Genomic DNA, 11,832 nt, shown 5'->3' with positions numbered 1-11,832 from the left:
GTCAGGGCCAGGCATGGTGGTGCGCACCTGTAGTTCCAGCTACTCGGGAGGGTGAGGCAGGAGGATTACCCGAGCCCAGGAGTTCGAGGTCAGCCTGGGTAACATAGCAAGACTCTATCTCCAAAAAACGAACAAACAAAAAACACTAAAAAAAAAACCAAACAAAAAAAAAACCCAAAAACTAGTGTTAGACCTGAGTCATGAATCCAATCTTTCTGACTCCTGTACCACGGGTACTATTCAAGGAAGACATAAAGGGGAAACAGTGTTTGGTCCAAATTGGTTGGTTGAACCCTAAACAGTGAAAAATAAAAAGAAAAGGTTTCCAGTAGTAATAATTAGAAGACTTTTAGAGATGAGTCCAAGATCATGGTTAAGAAGATTGCCATCCATAAAATAGTTTCTACAATATAGTTAACCCACCAGCAAATGAACTTACACATTGAACACTGTCAAAAATTAAGATACCCCTAAATAAAGCCAAGACAAGTCATACCAACCTGTTTTCTGTAAAACCTGTTTTCCTTCAACATTGGATCCTAGGATTCCAACTGTGTCTACTGCTACGCCAATCATGGTGGGGTCCTGACTTTCCATCATTTCAAAGACTTTTTCCACAAAGACCGGGTAACGCTCACAGGTCTGCTGAGGACTATCCATGATAGCCAGGTTTCCAAAAAATTTCACAAAACCTAAAGATATTTACAAAAACATATTTTAGCATAGGGGCAAGACATCACAAATTGTGGGCCCTATGTCTTCATAGGAACAGAAATAAACTGAACAGAAATAGACCAGAAGGAAAAGAAAGGTTAGAACACTGTGTTGCCTGACAATCAGAGGCCATTAGACGATACTGAAGGACCCTGTCATGTGTGGTCCTAAAAGAAGAGAAACCCAGGGTGTCAATGGAGCTGGGACCAGATATGGAAGTATTGTCATATGCAAGAGGGAGAACAAAGAACAAGGACCAGCAGATACAAATTATAGAAAGGTAAGTTTAGAGTCATTATTAGGAAGAAATTTTTAAACACATGTGTTCATCAATAAAATAAGCTAGGCTACTGAAGGAAGGAATAAATCTTCAATTTCTGGAAGTATTCAAGAAAGATGAATCAAGGAATATATCCTAGAATAGAATGGCTGGAGTAGTTCTTATATTAAAGATTCCAACTCAGAGGTTTGACGAATCTGAAATATACTGTAAAATGTCATTAGTAGTATTATTTATGTTTCTTTTAAGTGACCTTTAAAAGAAAAATAACCTAATGCTCTAAACGGTATTTATGTTTCCAGAAAATCAGAGTCAACAGCACATGGCTCCCAGGGCAACAGATTCTACCACAGGAAGGAGCTATGGGTTATCTTCTTTTTTATAAAATTAATCTTTTAAATCAACAAATTAAAAAATTGTATATATTTACTGTGTACAACGTATGTATACACTGTGGTATGGCTAACTGAAGAAATTAAAATATACATAATCTCACATTTTTTTTTGTAGTGAGAACACTTAAAATCTACTCTTAGAAACTTTCAAAAATATGATACACTGTTATTAACTATAGTAGCCATGTTGTACAACAGATTTTGAACTTATTCCTCCTACCTGAAACTTTGTATCTTTTGACCAACAACTATCCAGCATCCCCCAACCCAGGCCCTGTAACCACCACTCTAATCTCTACTTCTATGAGTTCAGTTTTTTTAGAATCTACACGTGAGATCATGCAGTATTTGTCTTTTTGTGCATGATTTATTTCATTTAACATAATGTCCTCCAGGTTCACCCATGTTGTTCCAAATGACAGGATTTCCTTCTTTAGTAAGGCTAAATAGTATTCCGTTGTGAATACATACCACGTTCATCATCCACTGATGGACACTTAGGCCAATTCTATATCTTGGCTATTGTGAATAATGTTCTAATGAACATAGGAGTACAGATATCTCTTTGGCATACTGATTTCATATCTTTCGATATATACTCAGGAATGGGATTGATGGATCATATAGTAGTTCTATTTTTAATTTTGTGAGGAACTGCCATACTGTTTACCATAATGGCTGTACTAATTTATATTCCCACCAACAGTGTGTAAGGGCTCCCTTTTCTCCACATGTTTGTTGATGCTTGTTATCTTTTGTCTTTTTGATATTAGCTATTCTAATGGGGTGGTTTTAATTTGTATTTCCCTGATGATTACTGATGCTGAGCATTTTGTCATGTATCTGTTGGCTATATGTGTGTCTTCTTTCAAGAACAGTCTGTTCAGATCCCTGCCCTTTTTATAACCAGGTTGTTTTCTTGCTATTGAGTTCCTTATATATTTTGGATACTAATCCTTTGCAAATAATTTCTCTCATTCCATAGGTTGCCTTTTCACTCTGCTGATGGTTTTCTTGGCTGTGCAGAAGCTTTTTAGTTCAATGTAATCCCAAGCCTATTTTTGCTTTTGTTGCCTGTGCTTTTGGGGTCATATCCAGAAAATCTTTGCCAAGACCAATGTCATAGAGCTTTCTTTCCCCTTATGTTTTCTTCTGGTAGTTCTACAGTTTCAGGTGCTATGTTTAACTAATTGGGTTGATTTTTATATGCATTGTGGATAAGGGTTTAATTTCATCCTTTCACATGTATATATCCAGTGTCTAAACATCATTCACTGAGGAGACTGCCCTTCCCCCATTGCATGTTCTTGGCACCTTTGTCAAAAACCAATTGACCACAAGTGCATAGATTTACTTCTGGGCTCGCTATTCTGTTCCATTGGTCTATGTGTCTGTTTTTATGGCAGTACCATGCTGTTTTGATTACTATCGCTTTGTAGTCTATTTTGAAGTAGGGTGATGTCTCCAGCTTTGCTCTTTTTGTTCAAGACTGCTTTGGCTATTCAAAGTCTTTTGTGGTTCCATATGAATTTTAGGATTGTTTTTTTCTCTTTCATGAAAAACGTCATTGAAATTTTGCTAGAGACTGCACTGAATCTGTATAGTTCTTTGGGTAGCTTGGACTTTTTTTTCTTAAAGACAAGGTTTTGCTGTGTCGCCCAGGCTAGAGTGCACTGGCATCATCATAGCCTACTCCAACCTCAAACTCCTGGACTCAAGGGATCCTCCCACCTCGGCCTCCCGAGTAGCTGAGATTATAGGCATTTGCCACCATGCCCAGATAATCTTTTTTGTAGAGACTGGATCTTGCTATTAATATGTTGCTTAGGCTAGTCTCAGACTCCTGGGCTCAAGTGATCCTCCTGCCTTGGCCTCCTGAAGTGCTAGGATTACAGGTGTGAGCCACCATGCCCAGCCGGTATGGACATTTTAACAATATTAATTTTCCCATGAACATGGAATAACTTTCCATTTATTTGTGTCTTCTTCAATTTCTTTCATCAGTGTTTTGTATTTTATAGTTTTCAGTGTACAGATCTTTTACCTGTTTAAATTCATTTCTAAGTTTTTTTCTTTTGGATACTATTGAAATTGGGATTGTTTCCTTGATTTGTTTTTCATATATATAGTTCACCGTTAATATACGGCAATGCTACTGATTTTTATATGCTGATTTAGTATTCTGCAACTGCACTGAATTTCTTAATTCTTTTTTTTTCTTAAACAGAGTCTCACTCTGTTGTCCGGGCTAGAGTGCCATAGCATCAGCCTAGCTCACAGCAACCTCAAATTCCTGTGCTCAAGTGATCCTCCTGCCTCAGCCTCCCAAGTAGCTGGGACTACAGGCACACACCACCATGCCTGGCTCATTTTTCGATTTTTAGTAGAGACAGGGTCTTGCTCAGGCTGGTCTCAAACTCCTGAGCTCAAGTAATCCTCCTGCTTCGGCCTGGCAGGAGGACAGGAGGAGGCCAGACCGTACCCAGCCTGTTTTTTAGTTCTAACAGTTTTTTTGGCGCAGTCTTTAGATTTCTATGTAAAACATTATGTCATCTGCAAACAGGACGAATTCACTTCTTATTTTTTGATTTGGATGCTTTTTATTTCTTTTGCTTGCCTAATTGCTCTGGTTAGAACTCCTTGTACTTTGTTGAATATAAGTGGTAATTGTGGGCATTCCTTGTCTTGTTCCTGATCTTAGAGAAAAAGTTTTCAACTTTATACCACTGAATATGACATTAGCTATGGGTTTGTCATATTTGGCCTTTATTGTGCTGTGATACATTCCTTCTATACCTAATTTGTTGAGACTTTTTAATCATAAAAGAAAGTTGAATTTTGCCAAATACTTTTTCTACATCTACTGAGACGATTATATGGTTTTGTCCTTCATTCTGCTAATGTGGTGTATCACATTTATTGATTTGCATAGGTTGAACCATCCTTGCACCCCTGGGAGAAATCCTACTTGATCAGGGTGAATGATCCTTTTAATGTGCCGTTGAATTGGTGGCTATGGGTATCTTTTAAAGGGAATCAGCTCAAAGGTAAATAATCCCTGGCCTCCCCTATCAGAGATAACTCAGAAATAAAACATGCATCATCATTTACACAGGCATCAATGTTTCTTACCTGGCAAATAGAAGCTAGAGAAAGGGTCTGAATCTGCCCCAACAATTATATTAGAAATCTGGTCAATTACTCCTTCTTGAGCAAGGTACTGTCGTCCATGATGAGTATATGCCAGTGATGTCACCATTTCTATACAAGTGGCTCTAAATTGTCAGAAGGACAAAAACAAGATTTTGCATATGATTAGCATAGTTTACAAATTGCTTTCATATAGGTTGTCTTATGTAATTCTTCCTACCAAATCTGAAAGGTCAATAATCTTGGCTCTACTTTTTGATGAGGACACAAGGCCTAGACAGTTGCAGTGACTTATCTGGAATCACATTGTTATTATAGATAGAGGTTAGACCTAAATCTTGACCTTCCGACTTGAGGCCCACTATTGTTTCCACAGCAACCTAGCCGCTTCCTAGATTTAAAAAAAAAAATTTTTGTTTATTTTGAAATATCAAATATATGAAAAAGTAAAGAGAATAGTACAATAAACCCCATGTACCCACAACCCTGATATTACGGTTATCAAGATTTTGCTTTACTTCTTTCATCTTTTTTTCCTGTTTTGTGCTGAACTATTTTAAAGCAAATGCCAGTCATCCTGCATACTTCAGTATGCATCTCTAAAAACCATAAATATTTCCTCACATAATTATAATGCCATCACCATATTAAAAAATAACAATTCTTTACTATCATCTAATATCTAACATCCATGATCAAATATAATAATTTTAAAAAGTATTTTTACAGTTAATCCTGGAGTATTTTAACTGACCATTTGCAGGTATTTTCCTATGTCACAAAATTTGATATAAGGCTAAAGAAAAATTAACAAAATTAATTTTCTCATTAGCTTGAGATACTCAAATGCTTTGAAACAACGTAAACTAGTGTCTGATTTATACATACGGGTTTAACAAATTGAGCCACATGTAAAGAACATAGGACAATCAGAAAACCATTTAAGAAAAATAAAAACTATATACATAAAGATAACTATTATAACAGCAAAATACTTGAAGCAAGCCAAGTGTTCAAGAGTGAGGAAGCATTAATAAGCTGTGGAATATTAACAAGGAAATATTTGGCAGATATTACAGGGGATTTAGGGAGGTAGAGGAATAGGGGTTGGAAGATATTGGAATTGACATTTCTTTGGGGACTTATGTTAGCCACTGTATTGGTTTCTATGGTCAAATCACTTAATCTTCATAATATGTTCATTGTAGAGTTGTTATTGTTCCATCTGAGAGATGAGGAAACTGAAGTATAGAAAGATTATAATAATTTTTTCAAGGTCAAACAGCTAATAAGTAGCAAAGAGGTATGTAAGCCCAAGTATTCCTCATTTGTAAAAGCCCATGTTTTTTCTATCATGCTACAGTGCTGCTATTTAACAATGCCAAAAAATGCGTATGATAAAATGTTAAGTAATATAAAATGGCAGCTACTATGTGATTGCAACATTTTACGAGCACACACGTCTAGGGACAGGGAACACAGTCACTTGAAAGTAGTGAATTATGGAGCTTTCTCAAGTTCCAATATGTCGTCATGATGTAACTTGAGCAATTTTCTAAAGGTCCCTCCTTCAGGACACACATCAGTCATGAGATTACAACCTGGGCACAGGCTCTAATAGGGAAAACCATGGTAAGTGCCAAGGTTGCCTCCTGTCCCTCCAGAAGAGGACATTTTGCTTTAAGAACTCTCTAAGTCAACACACCTGACTAGGACATCCTCACCAGTCAGTTCTCTCAGGAGCTGGGTTACCAATCCACTTGTGGTACAGTAGTTTAAAGATTCTGGTGACACAGAAGAAATCTCTACAATTAGCTGAAAGAAAACAGAAAAAGGAAAAAAAGGTCAAAACATCCCCAAAGCTGATAGATCTCATTTTAAGTTAAATGCAGAACTAGGTATTAATGCTTTCTATAATTGAATTTTTACAATAAAAATCTGTTATTTGTCTCTTCAAGTAGAAACATTTCACTGAACGCATAAGGAATTACTTTGGCATAGAAATGTTCCCTTATATCTTGGTTTATCAGCACTTTTTCCCCCAAGAAATCATCAATCAGGGTACAAAAGACTGAATCAGCAACAACAAACGGATTTTAAAAATCATTCATTCATTCATGCCTTCTGTCAGTCACTCACTCACCTACTCATTCAACAAGTACATTCTGAGGGCTTACTGAGAGATCGAGGAAGACACTAAAGGGTTTTAAGCAAAGAAGTGACAGAATCAGATTTGGATTTTTAAAAGATCATTCTGACTGTATGTGAAGACAGACTAAAAATCTGTCTTAGTGGATAAGGCTAGACCAGTTTGGATGCAAATACAGTAGTCCAGGTGAGTGACACTTCTAGGTCAGTCTAGGGTGGTGGTGGCTATAACAATGAAGAGAAATGCATGGGTTTAAGTAAAATCGTGATGACTGAATGGATATGTGGCAGAAAAAACAAAGCCTCAGAAAGAATGAGGACAAGGTCTAATATCCAACGATGTGTACTGTAAGACAGGGCCAATTTGTTGCTGTTGTTTTTTTATTGGAGGCACGGGGTAGATGGGGAAGATGAGGAATTTGGTTTGAACATGTGTGAGGGGCCTAGAATATGTCCAAGAGGGTGAGAGTGAGTAAGCAGTTGGATATAAAGGTCTGAGCTCAGAGGAGAGGTCTCAGTTGGAAATTTGCATTTGAGAGTCATCAGCACAGGGGGGGACTGAAATCCTAAGATGAATAAAATTGCCTAAGAATGAGTATAGAGTACAGTGAAAGCAGGGCTTGGAACTTCACTTCATGAACTACAATAATTAAAGGTTCAATAGAGGATAATGAGCCAGGAGACTGAGAAGAAACAGAGGCAGAAGGAAAACCAGGGTAGTGTGGTATCAAGACATGCAAAGAAAGTGTTCTAAAGGGGGAATTAGAATGCAGAGAGTTCCATTTTGAACATGCAGCCTATTCAGTGTGCAGACTTGGGTCAATTGCTCCATCAATAATGATGTTAATGATTATAACATAAAGTTTACTGTGAGAATTGAAGACAATATATGTGAGGATTTTAGAATAGTGCTTAGTACAAAGCTGGTGCAAATAAGAGCCACTTCTTCTTTTTACTACCACTACTACTAGTTTTTTGAAAGTCTGATTTCAATGTTATCTCCTCTATTGTAACACTCATACTGTGCTGTGAATATTTTTATATTACTATCTCATGCATTAGGCTGAGAACGCATCCCTATATTCCCAGTACCCAGTATAGGGCCTAACACAGATCACATATTCAATGAATGCATGTTAAACAAGCTGTCTTGCCTGCCAATATAAGCCTTATGGCACTCTGCTTTGCGAGCAACAGAAAATATGTTTTTAGTCTTACCTCATATACCCTGTATCGAACAATATCATTTGTTTTCATTACACTTTTCAAATCATCCAGCAGATTGCTTTCAAATAAAGCCTCTAGTCCAGCCTGGGTTAGTGATATTCTTGACAGGGATTTGATGGCCTTATAAGGAAAGAAAATATCTCCTAAGTCACAAAAATACAGAACGTTAATATCTACTTCATTAAGACTGATACAAAAATTCGTGCATGGAGTGCACCTTGCCCAATAAGCATTCACTATGGTTTAGCTATTATTTATAACTGGAAAAGATACAGGTATTCCTGACAGAATATAGAGTATCCAAGTTTTGCTTCTTATCAAGCAACCCAATGTAAGCCCTATAATGGATACTATAAGTATGTTATGTCCTAGAAAATAGAAGGGGTTTATTAGAATTTGACAACCACTAATTTATTTGATACCATATACATGAGGTTGCAAATTCAGTTACACAAACCATTCATTCTAAACCTTCACCTCAATTTAGAAAGCCTTTCTATGTCTTTTAGGGCACTGAGGTCTTTGCATATTCAAGTTGATGATTCTAGCAGACTTACTGCTTTAGCTACTGATAGATTCTCTCCACCAATGCAATAAACAACTTGTTTTAGTAATTCAGCATTATTTAGAATCTCAGTAACAGCATCAGAATTTTCAACAATTCTTCCAACCTGAAAGGAAAAAACAATCAGAAACATTCTTCCAAAGTAGGGCAACACGTGAACACATGACAGTCAAATTTCCTTAGTGTGCAGTTATTTTAGGAGTTAGTGATTACAGCTATAAGACAAGTCATTAAAAATTCAAAATGACCCAAATTTTTAAGCCAAACATACATATGATGTAGTTATATTTTTAAAAGGAAAGAAAAAAAAAGTGGGTAGAGAGGTGAGATAGCTCATTGAGTTAAAACAATACAAACTCTAGTTCTGTCTATTTCTAGCTGCATTGACCTTGGGCAAATGAAATAACTTCACTGAGGCTAACTTCTGATCTGTAAAATCAGAATACAATACTTAATTCAACCATGGCTATGAAGATTAAATGAGACTGACTAGGTAAGTCGCCTACTACAGTGTCTGACACATAAATGGTCAATGAATAAATCAATACTTTCCACCTTTTTATTGAATAAACACTTTAGAGGAAAAAAGGAAAAGCAGTAGTTCAGTATCTACTGGGTAACTAACTGCTTAGCACCTAACATTTTAACAAGATAATCCTTACCAGCGGTTCTTCACTCAAATAGTAGGATGTTTTTGGTTATCAGGTTGATAAGAATTACTGTCTTAACTGTTGGTTTAGTGACCTTTAGCACTTTATGACCAAAAGCACTTAGTTCATGCCACTGTAACAGGACCTAACATAGCAGAGTAGCTGTTTGAACACATTAGAATCTTTTTCTCTAGACTAGGCGCTCCTTGAAGGAAAGAAAAATGTTTCATTTATCTTGGTAACTCCAACAGCATATGGCAGCACACCTGGCATGTAAAAGGAACTCAGATGGTATTAATGGAACTTCTTACTTCAGCTTGTATCTCCCAGGTTATAGTCAGCTATGCATACAGGGACAGAGAGAGAGAGAGAGACTGTGTTCTCTTCATCTCTCTGTTTTTAACACCCCACACAGAACCTGGCCCAGAGCAGGTGATCGATGTTGATTCCTTCTTATATGTACTAGTAAAATTTCATACCTGGGAAAGAGTGAGGATCTTTACAGAGTCATTGGGGTGAGTTAACCCCCTCTGCAGGTCAACCCTGAGGTTCCGGGCCACATGAATTGGCTCCATAGCTTGGAGCAGTCTCTCCAGAATGGATACACACAAAGTAGTCTTTTCCCTAAAGGAGACACCATAGATCTCATTAGTTCATGCCCTGCCAGACAGGAAGTAACAACCTAATCATATCTGAAGCTTAGCTCAATGAGGATCTCCTCCACACAGACTTCTTTTTAAAACAGCAGCTTTTACTCATTTATTAAACATTTGCTAAGTACCTATTACATGCCATGCCTATGCTGGGGCTACAAAGAAGAATAAGATATATTCTCTAGCCTCAAGGAGCTCGGTCTAATGAAAAATACAGAAAAGTAAAAAAGATAACTGTAATCCAGGTAGATAAATGCTATAGGCTAGAGCTAGAAACTATGGCAGCTTAAAAAAGAAGATGAGAGGTTGGGCGCAGTGGCTCATACCTGTAATCGTAGCACTTTGGGAGGTCAGGACTTTGAGATCAGCCTGACCAAGAGTGAGACCCTCGTCTCGACAAAACATAGGAAAAATTAGGTGGGTGTCGTGGCACACACCTGTAGTCCCCGCTACTCAGGAAGCTGAGGCAGGGGGATTGCCTGAGCCCAGGAGTTTGAGGTTTCAGTGAGCTATCATGACACCACGGCACTCTAGCCTGGGTGACAGAGTAAGACCCTGTCTCAAAAAAAAAAAAAAAAAAAAAGAAAAAGAAAAAAAGAAAGAACAACAACAAAAAAGAACACAAGGTATGGGGAAGGCTTCCCAGAAGGGTAACATTTAAGCTAAATTTTAAGAAGAAGTACCAGTTATCTAGAAGAAAGGTGTTCCAGGTAAAGGGAGTAGAAGCAGATGACAAGGCACAGAGGAATGAGACATAGTACTATACTTTCAAGGAACCCACGTGACTGGGGTCAGAATGAAGGAGATGAGGGGAGAAGGTAAAAGGGTGAGATGAATGGCAAGAAATGAAACTGGAAGATGCACAGAAGCCAGATTCTGACAGGTCTTTTATGTCATGCTTGGAATTTAGACTTTTTTCCAGAAAATCAATGGCAAAAAATGAAGTGGTTTTAAACAGAGAAGTAAAATGATGAGATATGACTTGCAGAAATCACTCTGCATAAATGTTAGAGAAAGAATTTTCAATTATAAGACAGTTAATGGTGAGAGGTGATAAAAGAGAGAGGCAGAGGAGTAGCAATGGGGATGGGAAGAAGAGGGAAAAGATTCAAAGCTATTAAAGAGAACCTGATGACTACTAGTTGTAGATACAGAAGGTGTTTCAAGAACCATTTCCCCTTCTGATGCTTGCTGAAGTCAGAATAAAAAAAAAAAGAACCATTTCCTTAAATAAAAAGAACAATTTCCTTGTCTCTTAACAGACACTACAAATAAATGGACTAATATACTGCTAATAGGATTATACAATTAAATTGGTACAATCTTTCTAGGTGATTAATCAATACAAATCAAAAGCCTTAAAAATGAACATATCCTTTTATCTTAGGGATTCCACATTGCATAACTGAGCCAAAGGGAATATTAAGAATGTTTTTCCACCCAAGATAATGGAAAACATGTTTATACAAAAATTTGTACTCTAATACTCACAGCAGTAGAAAAAACCCAAACGTCCAGCTGATGAATGGATAAATATATGTGATATACCCACACCATGGTATATTATTCAGCCATAAAAAGGAATGAAGTACTGATATATAACACAACATGAACAAATCTCAAAAATATTATGCTGAGTGAAAGAAGCCAGACACAAAAGACTTCCTTTACGATGATTCTATTTATAAGGAATGTCCAGAAGAGACATCCATACAGACAGAAAGTAGATTCCCGGTTGCCAGGGGCTGGGGGTGAGGAGAAGAGAAGAAAGGGGGAATGACTGCTTATAGGTTTTCTTTTCATTTTTTAATAAATTGTGATTATACATAACATAAAATTTACCATTTTCACCATTCTTAAGTGTGTCAATAAGTATATTTATTTTGCTGTGTAACCACTACTGTCTCCAGAACTTTTTCATCTTCCAAACAGAAAACTGTATCCATTAAACATTCCCCATTCTCCTCTCTCCTAGCCCCTGGCAACCACCATTTTAATTTCTGTCTCTCTAAATTTTACTATTCTAGATATCTTACATAAGTGGAATTAT

At 37.0% G+C, this 11,832-nt stretch overlaps 1 protein-coding gene across 1 annotated transcript in view; it reads right to left on the bottom strand.

The window, feature by feature from the left end:
• The window catches only part of PSMD5 (proteasome (prosome, macropain) 26S subunit, non-ATPase, 5), a 33,588-nt gene that overhangs the window by 5,180 nt on the left and 16,576 nt on the right, over nucleotides 1-11,832 (bottom strand). Inside the window, exons 2-7 of the mRNA XM_012664436.1 lie at nucleotides 9,609-9,753; nucleotides 8,472-8,585; nucleotides 7,906-8,034; nucleotides 6,245-6,354; nucleotides 4,522-4,664; nucleotides 501-692 (exon numbers count right to left, since the gene is read on the bottom strand). Of these exons, the coding sequence (XP_012519890.1) occupies nucleotides 501-692; nucleotides 4,522-4,664; nucleotides 6,245-6,354; nucleotides 7,906-8,034; nucleotides 8,472-8,585; nucleotides 9,609-9,753 (833 nt within the window). The remainder of the gene's footprint in view (nucleotides 1-500; nucleotides 693-4,521; nucleotides 4,665-6,244; nucleotides 6,355-7,905; nucleotides 8,035-8,471; nucleotides 8,586-9,608; nucleotides 9,754-11,832) is intronic.

Source organism: Propithecus coquereli, unplaced genomic scaffold (assembly GCF_000956105.1).
Source record: "Propithecus coquereli isolate 6110/MARCELLA unplaced genomic scaffold, Pcoq_1.0 Scaffold89, whole genome shotgun sequence".
Lineage (NCBI taxonomy): Eukaryota > Metazoa > Chordata > Mammalia > Primates > Indriidae > Propithecus > Propithecus coquereli.
The sequence above is the reverse complement of the archived record's forward strand: the minus strand, read 5'-3'. Positions and strand labels throughout refer to the sequence as shown.